Here is an 18844-nt window from a genome sequence, read left to right as displayed (position 1 = left end):
TTTCTTTCCCCGCTTCTTATACCCTCCCCCGAGTCACGGTTCCCCGACTAGGCTATCCTTAGCAAGTGCGGTCGTGAAAATCTATTTAGGTGATTATTACATGTATGTATTGTTTATCAAATGATGGGGAGGCTGTTGGGGTTTGCACAAGGAAAATTGCAAATTAAATAAATTTATAAAAAGAATCTATTTAGGTGATTATGTGGATCGATTCAATTTTATGCTACAACATTTATAAACATGCTATTGCGCAATTAATCACATAATTTTATATTAAATTATGATATTGAATCTTACAATTGTGATTCTCCAAAGAATAGAAGTGACTTGCTACTTCTCTACGTGTAAACCTTGAAGCTTTATTGCAAAACCAAAGATCTTCTAACCTATGACCAACTCTAGATCTAAGTTCCTTGTGGGATGAATCTATTGGCAATTATAAGGATCTTTAAGGAGAAGACAAGAAAAACCAATTGCACACACTTTGCAATTTTTGAATTCTCCTGTTAGTGAGGAGCTCAAAAGCTGCCTCTTTTCTCTTCTTTTCCGCACTTTTGCTTTCGCCCTCTAGAATGATGTGATCTTCGGTTTCCGGCGAAATCTACACACGGCTCAAAAAGGGTCGTTAGTTTGCTGATTTCAATGCAATTTTGCTATAAAACACATGCATGAAACAGGATTGGGAGGCAAAAAAATACGCTCTCTGTCAAAAAAATTGTCTCATTTTTGCATGGCAAGAGTTTTAATGAGAAATTCTTTAAGAGAAATGAGGAGAAAAAGTAGGTAAAGTAAGAGAGATAATGAAATTATGAGAGAGGGAAGATAAAGTGGGAAAAGTATGGGAGAGAAACTTTCTATTTTTAAGAATGAGACTATTTTTTGTAGACATCCCAAAAATAGTAAAGTGAGACTATTTTCATAGACGAGGGAGTATTATTAATCAAAATATTATTCATATTTTAATTCACCGATGAAATTTATAAGCGAAATAATAATTGACTGAAACTACATAATTTAAAAATTCAAATTATTAAAATATTATACTAATATATTTACTAATGTAAATAGTTAGACTTTTTAAAATAAATACAACGTATAATATATGTAAAATAAAAGTTTCAATTTATTAAAGTATTTTAAGGGTTTATTTTGGTAATAAGAAATATGAGATATCACTATAAAAAAAAGTTGAATTTCCGACGGTGGCCAATCCCTCGGTAATTCTGATCAAATTTCGAACATAATTTCTGTAGTCTGCAGCTAAAAAACTTTTACCGACATGTAAAGTACTAACAGAAATTTTTCGTTTGATGCGTGTTAATCCTTCATTGTTTTGTTTTATGAAATCGATTAGATTATAATATTTTAGAAAATTTAATTGACTTTTTTAATTTTATAAAATTCATAAAAACCAAAGCTCGGTATATTTGTTTTCTCACTAGTTACAAGAATTGGGAGTTTGGTTATGGTAGGTGTGGGCTAAATTTTTATGTACTTTTCTTTTATTACTATTAAAATCATATTTTTAAAAATTGATTGGGCATATTAAAATAAAAATAATATAAGTAAGAATATCTATAATAAATCATTTAAGATACCATAGACATAGAAGTATTTATATTTGAGATGTTTTTCTTTTATTTTAGACATTTGTACTCTCTCCATTCCACATTAATAGAATAATCATTTTTTTAAGCATGATGATTAAGAAAAAATGTATAAAAGAATAAATAAATAGATAATAAAATAGGAGAGAGCATAAGCAGGGTTAAGGTGGGGTGCCCCTCAGCCATTTTAATTTCACCTACATTACATGTATGTATTGTTTATCAAAGGATGGGGAAGTTGTTGGGGCTTGCACAAGGAAAATTACAAATTAAATATATTTATAAAAAGACTCTACTTAGGTGATTATTACATGTATATATTGTTTATCAAATGATGGGGAGGCTGTTGGGGCTTGCACAAGAAAAATTGCAATTTAAATAAATTTATAAAAAGAATCTATTTAAATGATTATTACATGTATGTATTGTTTATCAAATGATGGGGAGACAGTTGGGGCTTGCACAAGGAAAATTGCAAATTAAATAAATTTATAAAAGAATTTATTTAGGTGATTATTACATGTATGTAATGTTTATCAAATGATGGGGAGGCTGTTGGGGCTTGCACAAGGAAAATTGCAATTTAAATAAATTTATAAAAAGAATCTATTTAGGTGATTATTACATGTATGTATTGTTTATCAAATGATGGGGAGGCTGTTGGGGCTTGCACAAGGAAAATTGCAATTTAAATAAATTTATAAAAAGAATCTATTTAGGTGATTATTACATGTATGTATTGTTTATCAAATAATGGGGAGGCTGTTGGGGTTTGCACAAGGAAAATTGCAAATTAAATAAATTTATAAAAAGAATCTATTTAGGTGATTATTACATGTATTGTTTATCAAATGATGGGGAGGCTGTTGGGGCTTGCACAAGAAAAATTGCAATTTAAATAAATTTATAAAAAGAATTTATTTAGGTGATTATTACATGTATGTATTGTTTATCAAATGATGGGGAGGCAGTTGGGGCTTGCACAAGGAAAATTGCAAATTAAATAAATTTATAAAAGAATTTATTTAGGTGATTATTACATGTATGTATTGTTTATCAAATGATGGGGAGGCTGTTGGGGCTTGCACAAGGAAAATTGCAATTTAAATAAATTTATAAAAAGAATCTATTTAGGTGATTATTACATGTATGTATTGTTTATCAAATAATGGGGAGGCTGTTGGGGTTTGCACAAGGAAAATTGCAAATTAAATAAATTTATAAAAAGAATCTATTTAGGTGATTATGTGGATCGATTCAATTTCATGCTACAACATTTATAAACATGCTATTGCGCAATTAATCACATAATTTTATATTAAATTATGATATTGAATCTTACAATTGTGATTCTCCAAAGAATAGAAGTGACTTGCTACTTCTCCACGTGTAAACCTTGAATCTTTATTGCAAAACCAAAGATCTTCTAACCTATGACCAACTCTAGATCTAAGTTCCTTGTGGGATGAATCTATTGGCAATTATAAGGATCTTTAAGGAGAAGACAAGAAAAACCAATTGCACACACTTTGCAATTTTTGAATCCTCCTGTTAGTGAGGAGCTCAAAAGCTGCCTCTTTTCTCTTCTTTTCCGCACTTTTGCTTTCGCCCTCTAGAATGATGTGATCTTCGGTTTCCGGTGAAATCTACACACACCTGGCTCAAAAAGGGTCGTTAGTTTGCTGATTTCAGTGCAGTTTTGCTATAAAACACATGCATGAAACAGGATTAGGAGGCAAAAAAATACGCTCTCTGTCAAAAAAATTGTCTCATTTTTGCATGGCAAGAGTTTTAATGAGAAATTCGTAAAGAGAAATGAGGAGAAAAAGTAGGTAAAGTAAGAGAGATAATGAAATTATGAGAGAGGGAAGATAAAGTGGGAAAAGTATGGGAGAGAAACTTTCTATTTTTAAGAATGAGACTATTTTTTGTAGACATCCCAAAAATAGTAAAGTGAGACTATTTTCATGGACGAGGGAGTATTATTAATCAAAATATTATTCATATTTTAATTCACCGATGAAATTTATAAGAGAAATAATAATTGACTGAAACTACATAATTTAAAAATTCAAATTATTAAAATATTATACTAATATATTTCCTAATGTAAATAGTTAGACTTTTTAAAATAAATACAACTTATAATATATGTAAAATAAAAGTTTCAATTTATTAAAGTATTTTAAGGGTTTATTTTGGTAATAAGAAATATGAGATATCACTATAAAAAAAAAGTTGAATTTCCGACGGTGGCCAATCCCTCGGTAATTCTGATCAAATTTCGAACATAATTTCTGTAGTCTGCAGCTAAAAAACTTTTACCGACATGTAAAGTATTAACAGAAATTTTTCGTTTGATGCGTGTTAATCCTTCTTTGTTTTGTTTTATGAAATCGATTCGATTATAATATTTTAGAAAATTTTATTGACTTTTTTAATTTTATAAAATTTATAAAAACCAAAGCTCGGTATATTTGTTTCCTCACTAGTTACAAGAATTGGGAGTTTGGTTATGGTAGGTGTGGGCGAAATTTTTATGTACCTTTCTTTTATTACTATTAAAATCATATGTTTAAAAATTGATTGGGCATATTAAAATAAAAATAATATAAGTAAGAATATCTATAATAAATCATTTAAGATACCATAGACATAGAAGTATTTATATTTGAGATGTTTTTCTTTTATTTTAGACATTTGTACTCTCTCCATTCCACATTAATAGAATGATCATTTTTTTAAGCATGATGATTAAGAAAAAATGTATAAAAGAATAAATAAATAGATAATAAAATAGGAGAGAGCATAAGCAGGGTTAAGGTGGGGTGCCCCTCAGCCATTTTAATTTCACCTACATTACATGTATGTATTGTTTATCAAAGGATGGGGAAGTTGTTGGGGCTTGCACAAAGAAAATTACAAATTAAATAAATTTATAAAAAGACTCTACTTAGGTGATTATTATATGTATATATTGTTTATCAAATGATGGGGAGGCTGTTGGGGCTTGCACAAGAAAAATTGCAATTTAAATAAATTTATAAAAAGAATCTATTTAGATGATTATTACATGCATGTATTGTTTATCAAATGATGGGGAGACAGTTGGGGCTTGCACAAGGAAAATTGCAAATTAAATAAATTTATAAAAGAATTTATTTAGGTGATTATTACATGTATGTATTGTTTATCAAATGATGGGGAGGCTGTTGGGGCTTGCACAAGGAAAATTGCAATTTAAATAAATTTATAAAAATTATCTATTTAGGTGATTATTACATGTATGTATTGTTTATCAAATGATGGGGAGGCTGTTGGGGTTTGCACAAGGAAAATTGCAAATTAAATAAATTTATAAAAAGAATCTATTTAGGTGATTCTGTGGATCGATTCAATTTCATGCTACAACATTTATAAACATGCTATTGCGCAATTAATCACATAATTTTATATTAAATTATGATATTGAATCTTACAATTGTGATTCTCCAAAGAATAGAAGTGACTTGCTACTTCTCCACGTGTAAACCTTGAAGCTTTATTGCAAAACCAAAGATCTTCTAACCTATGACCAACTCTAGATCTATGATCCTTGTGGGATGAATCTATTGGCAATTATAAGGATCTTTAAGGAGAAGACAAGAAAAACCAATTGCACACACTTTGCAATTTTTGAATCCTCCTGTTATTGAGGAGCTCAAAAGCTGCCTCTTTTCTCTTCTTTTCCGCACTTTTGCTTTCGCCCTCTAGAATGATGTGATCTTCGGTTTCCGGCGAAATCTACACACCACCTGGCTCAAAAAGGGTCGTTAGTTTGCTGATTTCAGTGCAGTTTTGCTATAAAACACATGCATGAAACAGGATTGGGAGGCAAAAAAATACGCTCTCTGTCAAAAAAATTGTCTCATTTTTGCATGGCAAGAGTTTTAATGAGAAATTCGTAAAGAGAAATGAGGAGAAAAAGTAGGTAAAGTAAGAGAGATAATGAAATTATGAGAGAGGGAAGATAAAGTGGGAAAAGTATGGGAGAGAAACTTTCTATTTTTAAGAATGAGACTATTTTTTGTAGACATCCCAAAAATAGTAAAGTGAGACTATTTTCATGGACGAGGGAGTATTATTAATCAAAATATTATTCATATTTTAATTCACCGATGAAATTTATAAGAGAAATAATAATTGACTGAAACTACATAATTTAAAAATTCAAATTATTAAAATATTATACTAATATATTTACTAATGTAAATAGTTAGACTTTTTAAAATAAATACAACCTATAATATATGTAAAAAAAAAATTCAATTTATTATAGTATTTTAATGGTTTATTTTGGTAATAAGAAATATGAGATATCACTATAAAAAAAAAGTTGAATTTCCGACGGTGGCCAATCCCTCGGTAATTCTGATCAAATTTCGAACATAATTTCTGTAGTCTGCAGCTAAAAAACTTTTACCGACATGTAAACTACTAACAGAAATTTTTCGTTTGATGCATGTTAATCCTTCTTTGTTTTGTTTTATGAAATCGATTCCATTATAATATTTTAGAAAATTTTATTGACTTTTTTAATTTTATAAAATTTATAAAAACCAAAGCTCGGTATATTTGTTTCCTCACTAGTTACAAGAATTGGGAGTTTGGTTATGGTAGGTGTGGGCGAAATTTTTATGTACCTTTCTTTTATTACTATTAAAATCATATTTTTAAAAATTGATTGGGCATTTTAAAATAAAAATAATATAAGTAAGAATATCTATAATAAATCATTTAAGATACCATAGACATAGAAGTATTTATATTTGAGATGTTTTTCTTTTATTTTAGACATTTGTAATCTCTCCGTTCCACATTAATAGAATGATCATTTTTTTAAGCATGATGATTAAGAAAAAATGTATAAAAGAATAAATAAATAGATAATAAAATAGGAAAGAACAAATTAAATAAATTTATAAAAAGACTCTATTTAGATGATTATTTGTCACGACCACAACTCCCTAGTGCTAGTGAGCGTAGCTATTTCGCGACTAAAAATTCTCAATAATCAAGGGACAACAATAAAAGGATGAAATCACTTAAATCAATAGTATCAAAGGCATATGGGTACATAGTCAAAACGTGTTCAGAGTATCAAGACTAAGTTCATAGCTTTCTAGCACATAACTCTAGATTTGCAGCGGAAGAGTCCAAGACAAAATAGCACGTATGAAGACATGCTACTTTGGGCTACCTAACTACTTATTTAAAAAGCTTGTCCCAACACCTTCGCCTGCTCGTCCACGTTCAACCTGCACATTTGAAAATAACATGCAGGGCTGAGTATTTGATATACTCAGTGGGCACATTGCCAAAAACAGTTCTATTTTAAATTGTCAATGCCACAGTTAAGTGATCACGGGGTTTTACTTAAAAGACCCGAGTCACTAAAATACTTTTCCTTTAGTAAAGATTTGATTGCGCAATCACATAACATAGATATACCATATCTGAAACTGATATGAACCGGGAATGTGGCCACATTCCACGACCGTCACTGGACCGGCCAACTCCTTTGTTAGCTCACGGTCCCCTCATGTGTACACTAGTCCGAGTAGGGTTTGCGGCCCTACTGGGACCCGAATTCGATTTAACTAAATTGGCATAGCCAAGCAGATAGGTAATCATAAAACAAAACATGGCATGACAACATACTTGAGCAAAGATTCACATTTTCATACTGAAATCACATTTTGAAAGAAATGCCCACCTCAAAAGCTAAAGCTCCTTCCGAAATTTCCTTAACTTGGTCTTAGATGACGTTCGAAGACGTCCCTTTAGGAAATAAAATGATACTTAATTAGATTTTGAGATATCCGTTAAGCTTAAACATGAATGCATCCTAGGTGCGTGATCATTTTATTCTTCCTCTAAATTTTCTAGGAGAGTTCTAGAATTCTTGAGTATTAATTAAATCAGTAGATTTAATTAAATTAGAAAAAATTATTCACTTAACTAGAGGGTGCTACCTCCTATGCTATTTATTTAAGCACACTAAAATAAGCTCGAGGTCTATTCATCGTTAGCGTATTGTAGTCTCTTAAAAATTAATTATTTGAGCACTCATACTAAATTCCGGAAGAAAAACGACTTATCCTCGTGGAGATAAAAATGCGGGCTATTAATTAAATTCTATAGCAACCCAATTCTCTATTTAATTTCTTAGTCCATACTTTTAAATTTTCTTTACAAGGGCCCAACTTAAAACTTATATCACTAGCCCATCCTTTTAGTTAATAGAGGCCCAACAACTAAAACTAAAAAGAAGAAGCCCACTACTCCCTTAAACCATCGGCCTCCCCCCTTCTCACACCCTCATTCTCAACCCCCCAACATTCGAAACCCTAATCGGAGAAGAGCTTGGCGGCGCCTCCTCGTCTACCGCCGCCGGCTGCTCCGATCAGCGCCCCCCTCCCTTGTGCGTCGCCGGTGACTCGTTGCCTTCCCCTCCTCTCTCTACCTCATTAATAAAAAATTTCCCAAATTAAAATCCTAAATCGGAAGAGGAAAAATCGGCGGCACCACCCTCTTCTTCCTCACGTTGCGTCGCCGGACTCCGCCGGCACATACTCCCCTGCAACTCGACACTCGACGCCGCTGAGCGTTTCCCGGTGAGGCAGCGCCGCCTCCTTCACGGCTGCATCCGTCATCGCCGTCTAAGGCTCGGGGGAAACGACGGCTGCTGCGCGGCGAGGCTCGAGGCGCCGCCGCTTCGCGCTACTGCTCCTGCGGCGCCGTCGCCCCGGTCGACTACCCGGAGTTCTGCCGTTGACTGACCATACCAGACAGCTTGCCTTTCTAAGGCTAAGTTCTTTAGCCTCTCTCTTTTTTTTTTGTTCATCTCCTATGATTTAGGTGTGGAAAGGAAGTAGATATTCTCAAAACTGTGCCTCTGATTTTAAAGATTTATTCTTGTTGGGGTAAAAGCAGCAGCCTGTTGTTTTTCTTCTTCTGTTATGCAGGATAGCTCTAATCTTCTTATCTTAAACATGAAATCAATGAAAGGCAAGGAGTGTGCTAGTGCTTTACCGATTCTATTTAGGATTTAGTATGCTATTTAAGATTTCTATGTTGAGGTGCTCTGTTCTCGCTTGTATTTGTTCTTCTTACTGATTCCGAGTTGTGGATTTGTAAGTGACCTCTTTGTGCTTAAGCATGGTTGTGTGGTGATTTTCTACATGGATGAAAAAGGAGTCATAAGGGAAGTTGTGTGTTACCTCTTATGATAGTGAAGAAAATGGGGCTGCCCTTGTTGTTACTCTCGGTTATGTGCCACTCTTTACTCTCTATCTTGCTGAAAATTTGATGGTATGCAGAAGGAAGTTGAATGTGTTGTGGAGGGGATTTTATAGATTGGTTGTGGTGTACTATGGGGGAATTAAATGGGGCTGATCTCTCTTGTCTTCATATCACAACATATCTCTCTTTTTCTGATCATGCAGCCCCTTTGTCTTAATGTAGTTTGTTGGCTAGTTTGGGTACTTGGTACTTGGTGAATAAATCCCATTGTTTGATTGTGGCTAGGTATAACAGGTGTTGCGTTAGTGAAGGGCTTTGCAGGCTGGACTTGCCCCCTTTTTGGGTAAGTCCTTGGTCTTCATAGGAAAAGAAAGGTTGTTTCTTCCCCTCTATAAGTATTCCATTAATTACTCTTGTCCCATGGCCATTAAAACTTGTTTTTATCTTGCAGGTGAGAGAGGAATCTTAGCTCCCACCTAGCTGCACTTCGAGCGGGCCTGGATTTGATGTCTGGGCCGACGGGCTGCCCGAAACGGGCCCTAAATTGGGCCTGGAGAAAAGGCCCGAAATGCACTCCACATTTTATATTTTCCTTTCCTTGTTTTCTTTCTTTAAGGACTTTGATCCATGTAATCTATTTTATTAGTTGTTCCTTTTATTGGACACGAAAATACCATTCGAAACACTTTATTTTTCCGAAGTGTATCTTTAGTCTGTTTTAACTCGCTCACTTACTTCTTTAGCTTTTACTTTGCAACTAAAAAGATTAAGTTTCATTAAAGGCTCGAGTTCCACTAAAACTTCACGAAAAGAGAGGACGTTACATTTCTAGTTCCACATTAATATATCGAAAGCAAACTAATGGTGCGGGTATTACATAAAAAGAATCTATTTAGGTGATTATTACATGTATGTATTGTTTATCAAATGATGGGGAGGCTGTTGGTGTAGCACCCGCTTCTTTTATTATCTTTTCATGTATGTTAACGTCGAACTAGAAATCTATCGTTCTCTTGTTTCGTGAAAATAAATGGAACTCGAGCCTTTGATGAACTTAATAGTGTTATTTGCAAAGTAAAAGTTAAAGAAATAATCAAACGAACTAAACCAACTAATGTACGTTGCGGAATAAAGGAATGCTATTCAAGTGTTCCCGAAAGAAAATATCCACATAATGCCCAAAATTTGTTTCTTTGGAATTTCATGATGGTCTTACAAAAAGGATGAGATGGGATATTAATATTACAATACTCTTGAATGAACCAAAAGCTCAAGGAAATAAAGTCTAGGGTAGCTTGCACTTGGACTTCTTTTCCCGAGCCCACGCCGCACTACCACCGCGCCATATCCGTGCAGTCGCCGAGCCCAGGCAGCCGACGGAGACTCAGGGCAGCTGACCCACGTCTCAAGGCAGCCGCAAGGCAGCCATGCTTTTCCTCTCACCTACAAGATAAGTAAAGACAAGTTTAGTGACTAGGAAACAAAAGAAAATAAAGGGGGCTATTAATTGAAGAAAAGAAACAACATTTCCTTTAGTTATAGAGGACCAAGGATTTGCCATAGAAGGCAAGTCAGCCCTGCAACAACTATTGCACAACAGCCATTTATTTCTCACGAGTACATACTCCATAAACCACCAAAAGAATAGCTAGCAAGGAGCCAAAGAGTCCAGATTTAATCTCTGCCAAAATCCCAACAAACTCCAATATATATACACCCTCTCCAATCAGCCTCACTGCCACACTATGACCACACACATTGTCGAGAATTAGAGCGGGAGCAAGGAGAGTGAAGGGAGTGAGCCTAGAAGTATCTCAACAAACAAGAGGAATCCACAAGCAAGGTAATCAAGATACTCCCCTCTGCATCATATTAGAACCTCATACTCAAGAACTTAGAGCTTTAGGATTTCCACATCACACAATTTAGTACAAGAAATATCATAAGCTACTGCCTAAGGAGGATCAAAGCTTTAGCACCCCATAGTCAAGAACTTCTTTACCACAAGCTATTGCCAGAAATGAACTCAACATAATGAACTAGATAATGGGAGTTAGAAAGCTTAGCTTAGTGCGATCGAATGACAACGAAGCTCCGGAGAACTGGCTGTAATGGTGGCGCTGCTGGAGCAGCTGCGCGAGGCAGCGGCGGCTGGCGTCGGCGCCGCCGAGTAAAGATCGCTGCCTTCCGGAGAGCTTGATGGAGAAAGAGCTCGACGGCGAGAGAAAGCTCGGCGCAGAGCAGCGGCGAACGGCGAGGTGGAGCCGTCGCGACGGAGGCGATGCCTCCTCTCCACCACTGATTCGCCGGGAAGGAAGAGCGCCCGCCGGAGCGCAGAGGAAGCGGGGGCGTGAGCCTCCGGTAAGTGTCGTGGCTGCCTCACGGAGGAGGCGGACGACAAGGGACGGCGGCGAGAGGAGCTGCCGCTCCCGTAGCGGAGTGAAGGACGGTGTGGGAGCCAGCGCTGACGGAGCTCCGAAATTCCCATCGAGGTAGCGGCGCCGGAGAGGTCGTAGGAAGGGGATGGAGGCTCAGCTCCTCATTCTCAATTTAGGGAATCAATTTTAGGGGATGAATTAGTGGGGGGAAAGGAGACGGCGAGGAGGCACTGCGACTCCGGCGATAGTGTCGCTGAGCTCGACGGAAATCGTGAGCACAGAGCTGACGGGCTGACGCTGGCAAATACAGCCGAGAGAGAGAGGGAGAGTGCTGGACGGAAATGGGCGGTTGACGGCATTTTCACCAAGGAAGAGAAGCGCCGCCGGAGGAGGTGGCGGAGGACGGCGACCGATGAGGGCGGCCGCGAGGCGGTGGCGGCGGAACAGGCGGCGTTGTCGCCGAGAGAGAGGAGGAAGGAGAGTTTAGGGTTTGTGATTGGGGAATTTTGGAAATGAAGGAGGAAGAGAGAGGGGTCGATGGTTAGGGTAGGGAGTTTGGGCCAATTCTTTTTATTAATTAGGTATTGGGCCTCCATTTTTTTTTTTGTATCGGGCCTCTTTAGTAATAGGTTGGGCCACTAATTAATTAAAGCATGGGCTAAGAATTTATTTAAATCATGGGCCTTTATATGTTATGAATTAATTAATAGTCCACAAATTAATTCCACGAAGATAAGTCTAAATTTTTTTTTCGGAAACTAGCAAGAGTGCTCAAATGATTAATTTTAAGAAACTACGATACGCTAACGAGTATTTAGACCTCGAGCCAAATTTTTTGTATGTTTACATAAATGGCATGGGAGGTAGCACCCTCTAGTTAAGTGAATAATTTTACTAATTTAATTAAATCTACTGATTTAATTCATATTCAAGAATTCTAGAACTCTTCTAGAAAATTTTAAAAGAAGAATAAAATGATCATCGCACTTAGGATGCATTCATGTCTAAGCTTAATGGATACCTCAAAATCTAATAAAGTATCCTTTTTATTTTCCTAAAGGGACGTCTTCGAACGTCATCTAAGACCAAATTAAGGAAATTCCGGAAGGAGCTTTAGCTTTTGAGGTGGGCATTCTTTCAATATGTGATTTCAGTATGAAAATGTGAATTTTTGCTCAAGTATGTTGTCATGCCATGTTTTGTTTTATGATTACCTATCTGCTTGGCTATGCCAATTTATGCTAAATCGAATTTGGGTCCCAGTAGGGCCGCAAACCCTACTCGGACTAGTGTACACATAAGGGGACCGTGAGCTAACAAAAGGGGTTGGCCGGTCCAGTGACCGTCGTGGAATGTGGCCACATTCCCGGTTCACACAATGTTCAGATATGGTAGATCTATGTCATATGATTGCGCAATCAAAATCTTTATGAAAGGAAAAGTATTTAGAGACTCGGGCCTTTTAAATAAAAACCCCGTGATCTCTCAACTGTGGCTTGACAATTAAAATCAAAACTGTTTTTTGGCAATGTGCTCACTGAGTATATCAAATACTCAGCCCTGCATGTTTCTTTTAAAATGTGCAGGTTGAACGTGGACGGGCAGGCGATGGTGTTGGGAATGTATCCTCGAATAAGTCAATAGGTAGCCCAGGGTAGTATGTCTCCATACATACTGCCTTGTCTTGGACGTTTCTGCTGTAATAGGATTCTATGTTAGAGGGATTGTGAACCTAGACCGCACTCTGACTTTATGTTGTCCATTTCACTTTCACCTGCGAGACTTTTGTCCTAGGTTTCTTCTTATAAATCATGTTTATTCTTCATCCCTTGATTTTAAGGTGCTATTGAATCACGTTTAGATGCAGTCACCATCATTAGGAAGTTTGTGGTCGTGACAGAGTGGTATCAGAGCACCGTTCTTTCGCTCTGGACCCAAGAACCTTCTTTCAAGCTCTAGCTAGAATGATAGTACTAGACTAGAATATGACTAAAATGGAATGCTTAAAGGGGCCCAACACCTCGACTCGTCACGTTCAACCGCAGCAATGAGGTAAGAAAGAAGTTATTACCAGAAAATTTTCAGTTATTTATGAAAGGACTTGATAAAAGGGAAAATGATTTCTTTTAAAGATATTTCAAAAATATTCAAGGATTTCAAGGAAAAGCATGTAAATTCCATTTTTCTACGAACCAGAGAATTTCAAGTTTAAAATGTTAAGCATAAGGATGTCTTACAAATGCTAAAGTATTATTAGTTATGCATGCCTGATTATGTGAAGTATGATGATAGATCGAGGAAGTTTTTAGAAAGTTACGAAATGACTAATGCATGCAAACCTAGAGCGCCTAAGGAGGTACATTAGGCTAGAGTATCTATGAACGAATAGTCGTGAATGACGACTCTTGCACCGCTTCTAAGGACGATGAAATCAACGGAAACATGCAAGTTAGGGCAAACCCCTAACTTTTATAAAAAAAAATATAATAGAACTTTAAATGCGAACTACGGCGTACTATATTACGACTTTACGTTTAAAAAGAGAAAGAACGTCCAAAATTATGAGGGCCCCCGTGTCACTCAAAACAAATGCTAATACGATCTACCCTATCGGAGAAAAACCCTAATAGGTTATCGATACGACGGCTAGTACTATATATATATATATATTTCACTATGCATATTACTTCTATACCTTATTCTCTCTTTTCGCGTTTTTGAGAGCCCATTCTTTCGTACAGATGGCACGACAGCGCTACACCCATCGTAGGCCACTCCGAGCTGGCGCGGATTCCGAGGCAGTGGTTTGCTATTTCCGGTCCTACCGCCGCTGCCATGGGGATACGTTGGCGGAGTTCGTGGCACACTACGCGAAGTTATGGGAGGAGGCCAACTGTCATGGGGTGAAGCCCTATGAGGGTATCATGAGGCTCGTCGGTCTGTTTCCTGAGGAGTGGCAGAGTTGGATGACGGCCACTGCCGAGTTGTACACGTCATCCCCGCCTCCCACGTATGAGCCTATTGGGGATATGCCCGGTTTCCTGAGCGCAGTCTCAGCAGGGTGCTTCCACTTCGGTGATGGGCCTCCACCAGGGGCGCAGGCGCCCGGGAGCGAGGGATTCCGCAGGTTGCCACCCTTGGCCCTCATGCGGGGTGCAGGCGGAGTATTCGAGGAGGGGCAGTCGTCTCGAGCTCCCGCCCGCGAGAGGGGCCGAGTAGAGGTTACGCCCGACTCGAGTGATGAGACCGGGTCCATGGGGAGCAGCGCGGCGGGTGAGGATGACAACGAGAACCCAGAGGAGGAGGGCGTAGACGACGATGAGGTCAGTGAGGAGGACTCCGAGAGAGAGGACTCGGATGAGGAACCCGAGGAGGTTTTGGAGTGGGGCGAGATGCAGGAGGATGGTCCCGCTGAGGAGGAGCCACAGATTGGCGGCCTCGCTAATTTGAAGTTGGAGTTCATTCCCCCACCACCAGAGATACCTCCACCCCCGGTGGAGCCCCACCCGGAGACACTACGGTTGTCCCAGCAACCGATAGATTTGACCTCTTTCAGCGAGCTGTATCATCGCATTTGGCGTATGCGCAGAGAGTTGGCCGCCGGGACCGATATTCCCTATGCACCAGTGGCAGCCCCGGAGCCATCAGAGCCTGTGGCAGTACCAGAGCACCCCGAGGAGCCGGTGCCTCCGATCGAGACGTCCCATCAGGGGACTAGTCATGGCGACCCGATGTGGATCAGCAGCGACTCTGAGCAGGACTGATTGGGCAGGCCTCAGACGTACTTATTGTAGTAGCTTAGCATCATGTTTTCTCTTTCCATGTACCGAACCTTTTTAGGAGCTTTCTTATTTTCCTTATTGCCCTCACATGTATCGGATTTTAAGTCCTCGCTGGAGGCAATTTTCTTTGATTATGACATGTGATGTTTCTTGGCTATGTTACTTGCCCTTGATATTATTGCTTCTTGTGTTCAAAAAAAAAAATGGTGTATTTAATGAATCCAATGCATAAGATTGTGACATTCGGTGATTATAAATTCTTTAACCTTGTTATCCTTAGATCAGAATGCCGCCAAGAAAACGTGCCGGACGGCCCAGAAGGAATGACGAGGTGCCACAAAATGTACCCCGAGGAAATGGAGCGGGAAGAGGGATGACTCCACCACCTCCTCCGCTGCCTCCACCTCCACAGGAGCGGCGAGTAGAGGAACTTTTTCTGAGACAAAACCCTCCGGTTTCCAATGGTTTAGGGGACCCAGTTGTGGCTGAAAACTGGATACGCGCCATGGAACGTATCTTCAACTTCCTGCACTGCAACGATCAGGAACGGTTGACTTGTGTGACCTTCCAACTGTCAGGATCAGCTGATTTCTGGTGGGAGGCACGAAAGAAAATTTTAACCCCGGAACAACTGGCTCAGATGACTTGGGATGAGTTCAAAACTGGAATGTATGACAAGTATATCCCAAAGAGTTACCGTAAGGCTAAGGAAGTGGAATTCTATAATCTGAAACAAGGACGGATGTCCGTTACTGAGTATGACAGAATGTTCTGCGACATGTCTCGCTACGCGCCTTACCAAGTCGATACTGATGAGAAGATGGCTGAGAAGTTTTGTGCCGGTTTGAGGTACGAAATAAAGATGGCCTTGGCAAGCCTTGGAGGGTTGTCGTACCCTGAATCACTGAGTCGAGCCTTGGACATCGAGGCAGCCATGCCCAAAGAGAAGTCAACTGTACTTGTTGCCACAGCACCACCTCAACAATAGCAAAACTTCCGAGAGAAAAGGAGGTGGGATGGAGATCGTGCTCCAAATGAAGTTAAGAGGCCACAACTTGCTCTGAAGCCACCGCAGAATGGTGGAAGGCAAACTGCTCCAAGTCAGATGATGGAGTACAGACCTAGAGCCCCTCCCTGTGCCAAGTGCTCGAAGAATCATCATGGGGAGTGCAAGGCTGGGACTGATAGGTGCTTCTACTGTGGCAAGGGCGGACATTTCTCCAGAGAATGCCCGGATAGGAACGCTGGAGTCAGAGGGAGACAGAACTATCAAGGGCAGCGTCCACAACTGCGGGCACTTCAAGCTGAGCCGAAAGGAAAAGTGGCCCTACCCCAAGCTCCACAACACCAGCGGCAGTTACGGCAGAGACTTCCCACTCAGGCCAGAGCTTTTGCACTGAGACAGAGGCAGCCTAGGACGGAGCCAGGGAACCAAGAGCAGGGCAACCTGGCAGGTATGGGAACTCTCCTCAACATACCTATTGCCATTTTGTTTGATACGGGTGCATCACACTCATTCATATCAGCACCTTGTGTGGATACTTTAGAACTGCCTACTGACGAAGTAAAACATAAGATGAGGGTGTCCTCACCCGTAGGAGGCCTTATAGACATCACCCAAACTTGCTCAAACGTAGAATTTACTATGGGAAACCTTAAGTTAGTGGCTCACAATTTGCATGTGATGTTGATGTGGAGCGTCGACATCATTTTGGGAATGGATTGGCTGTCTGCAAACTACGCTACCATTCTCTGTAAGGAAAGGCAGATCTCCCTACAATACCCAGGGAAGGAACCCACAATCTTCCACGGGATCTCCATGAGGCGACGAAAGTCCATAATTTCTGCACTTCACGCAACTACTATGATAAGGAAAGGATACCCTGCATACCTCGTTTACCTGAATGGAGAGGGGAAAGAGGACCGTAAGATTGAAGATGTAGCAGTGGTACGAGAATTTCCAGATGTCTTCCCAGACGCACTACCTGGATTGCCGCCAGACAGGCAGTTAGAATTCACAATTGATCTCGAACCAGGATCGGCCCCAGTATCAAAGGCACCATACAGAATGGCACCTAAAGAGTTAGAGGAACTCAAAATACAGCTACAGGAATTATTAGACCTTGGTTTCATCCGACCTAGTGTGTCACCATGGGGCGCACCAGTGCTCTTCGAGAAGAAGAAGGACGGAACGTTGAGAATGTGTATCGACTACCGAGAGTTGAACAAACTGACGCTCAAAAACAAGTACCCTCTACCAAGGATTGACGACCTGTTTGACCAACTTCGAGGGGCTGGTGTATTCTCGAAAATGGACTTGAGATCAGGTTATCACCAACTGAAAGTCCGACATGACGATGTACCCAAGACAGCTTTCCGCACCAGATACGGCCATTACGAATTCACTGTGATGCCTTTTGGGCTCACAAATGCCCCGGCAGTGTTCATGGACTTAATGAACCGCGTGTTCCACCCGTACTTGGACAAGTTCATCCTAGTCTTTATAGACGATGTACTCATCTACTCGAAGAATGAGAAGGAACACGAGGAACATCTGAGAACCACCTTAGAGACGTTGAGAGCCGAGAAGCTCTATGCTAAGTTTAGCAAGTGTGAGTTCTGGCTCAACGAGGTGAATTTCCTCGGACACATAGTTACGGCAGATGGGATCCGAGTGGACCCTGCCAAGGTGGAGGCAGTGCAACGTTGGCAGTCACCGACAACACCGAGTGAAATTCGAAGTTTCTTAGGTTTGGCTGGATATTATCGGAGGTTCATTGAAGGATTTTCTAAAATAGCCAGACCAATGACTCAACAGCTCAAGAAAGGAGCTAAGGTCAATTGGACGCCGGAATGTGAAGCAAGTTTCCAATTATTAAAAGAAAAATTGACCACCGCACCAATCCTAGCCGTGCCAGCGCCAGAAACAGGCTATGTAGTGTACACCGATGCTTCAAAGGTCGGACTTGGATGCGTATTGATGCAAGATGGCAAGGTGATTGCATACGCATCACGCCAACTTAGGCCACACGAGCTGAATTACCCCCCTCATGATCTGGAACTAGCAGCAGTAGTACATGCCTTGAAGATTTGGAGACATCACCTCTACGGAGTTCGATGTGAGATCTTCACGGACCACAAGAGCCTTAAGTACTTCTTTGAGCAGAAAGATTTGAACATGCGACAACGCAGATGGCTCGAATTAGTCAAGGATTATGACTGCGGTATAAATTACCACCCAGGCAAGGCTAATGTAGTGGCAGATGCCTTGAGCAGGAAGACCATCCCCCAAGTGGCCACTTTCCTCACACAGAATGAGGAGCTTATACGAGAATTTTCCAAAATGCGGCTCGAAATAGTAGGAGCACCAGAGACGGTGGAAAGTAGGATCGCCACTCTAAAGATTGAGCCAGACTTAAGAGCCAGAATTGTTGAGGCTCAAAGGAGTGATGAAGCATTAGAGAAAATTCGACTTAAAGTGAGAACGGGAAAAGAGGTGAGTTATCGCGAAGAGGCGGATAACGCTCTCACGTTTGAAGGAAGATTATTTGTGCCCAATGACGAGACTCTCAGGAATGAGGTCATGAGCGAAGCTCACGAAACACCCTATACTGCCCACCCAGGAGGTACGAAAATGTATCAAGATATGAAGAAGCATTTTTGGTGGGATGGCATGAAGAGGAGCATAGCATCGTTTGTAGAAAGGTGCCTAGCATGTCAACAAGTGAAGGCTCTACATCAACGACCCTATGGAAAATTGCAACCCCTGGAAATTCCAGAGTGGAAATGGGAG

The 18844-nt window shown here is 39.7% G+C and overlaps 1 protein-coding gene and 1 long non-coding RNA gene across 2 annotated transcripts; both read left to right on the top strand.

The window, feature by feature from the left end:
• Positions 1-8492: 8492 nt before the first annotated feature.
• Positions 8493-9613, top strand: LOC125198500 (uncharacterized). Its single transcript, XR_007172423.2, has 2 exons — positions 8493-9265; positions 9343-9613. It is a non-coding gene; the product is annotated as an uncharacterized LOC125198500 (long non-coding RNA).
• Positions 9614-15424: 5811 nt separating this feature from the next.
• On the top strand, positions 15425-16039 carry LOC148928439 (uncharacterized). The gene has a single exon (XM_089056673.1). It carries the CDS (start codon positions 15425-15427, stop codon positions 16037-16039), a length of 615 nt encoding a protein of 204 aa, XP_088912799.1.
• Positions 16040-18844: the final 2805 nt, after the last annotated feature.

Source organism: Salvia hispanica, chromosome 4 (assembly GCF_029641045.1).
Source record: "Salvia hispanica isolate PSC_SH4W2 chromosome 4, Shi_PSC_v1, whole genome shotgun sequence".
Taxonomy (NCBI): Eukaryota; Viridiplantae; Streptophyta; class Magnoliopsida; order Lamiales; family Lamiaceae; genus Salvia; species Salvia hispanica.
The sequence above is the reverse complement of the archived record's forward strand: the minus strand, read 5'-3'. Positions and strand labels throughout refer to the sequence as shown.

Bases quoted from the DNA above. Each gene is read 5' to 3' on its own strand.
- LOC148928439 (XM_089056673.1), top strand. From the start codon at position 15,425: ATGACTCCACCACCTCCTCCGCTGCCTCCACCTCCACAGGAGCGGCGA.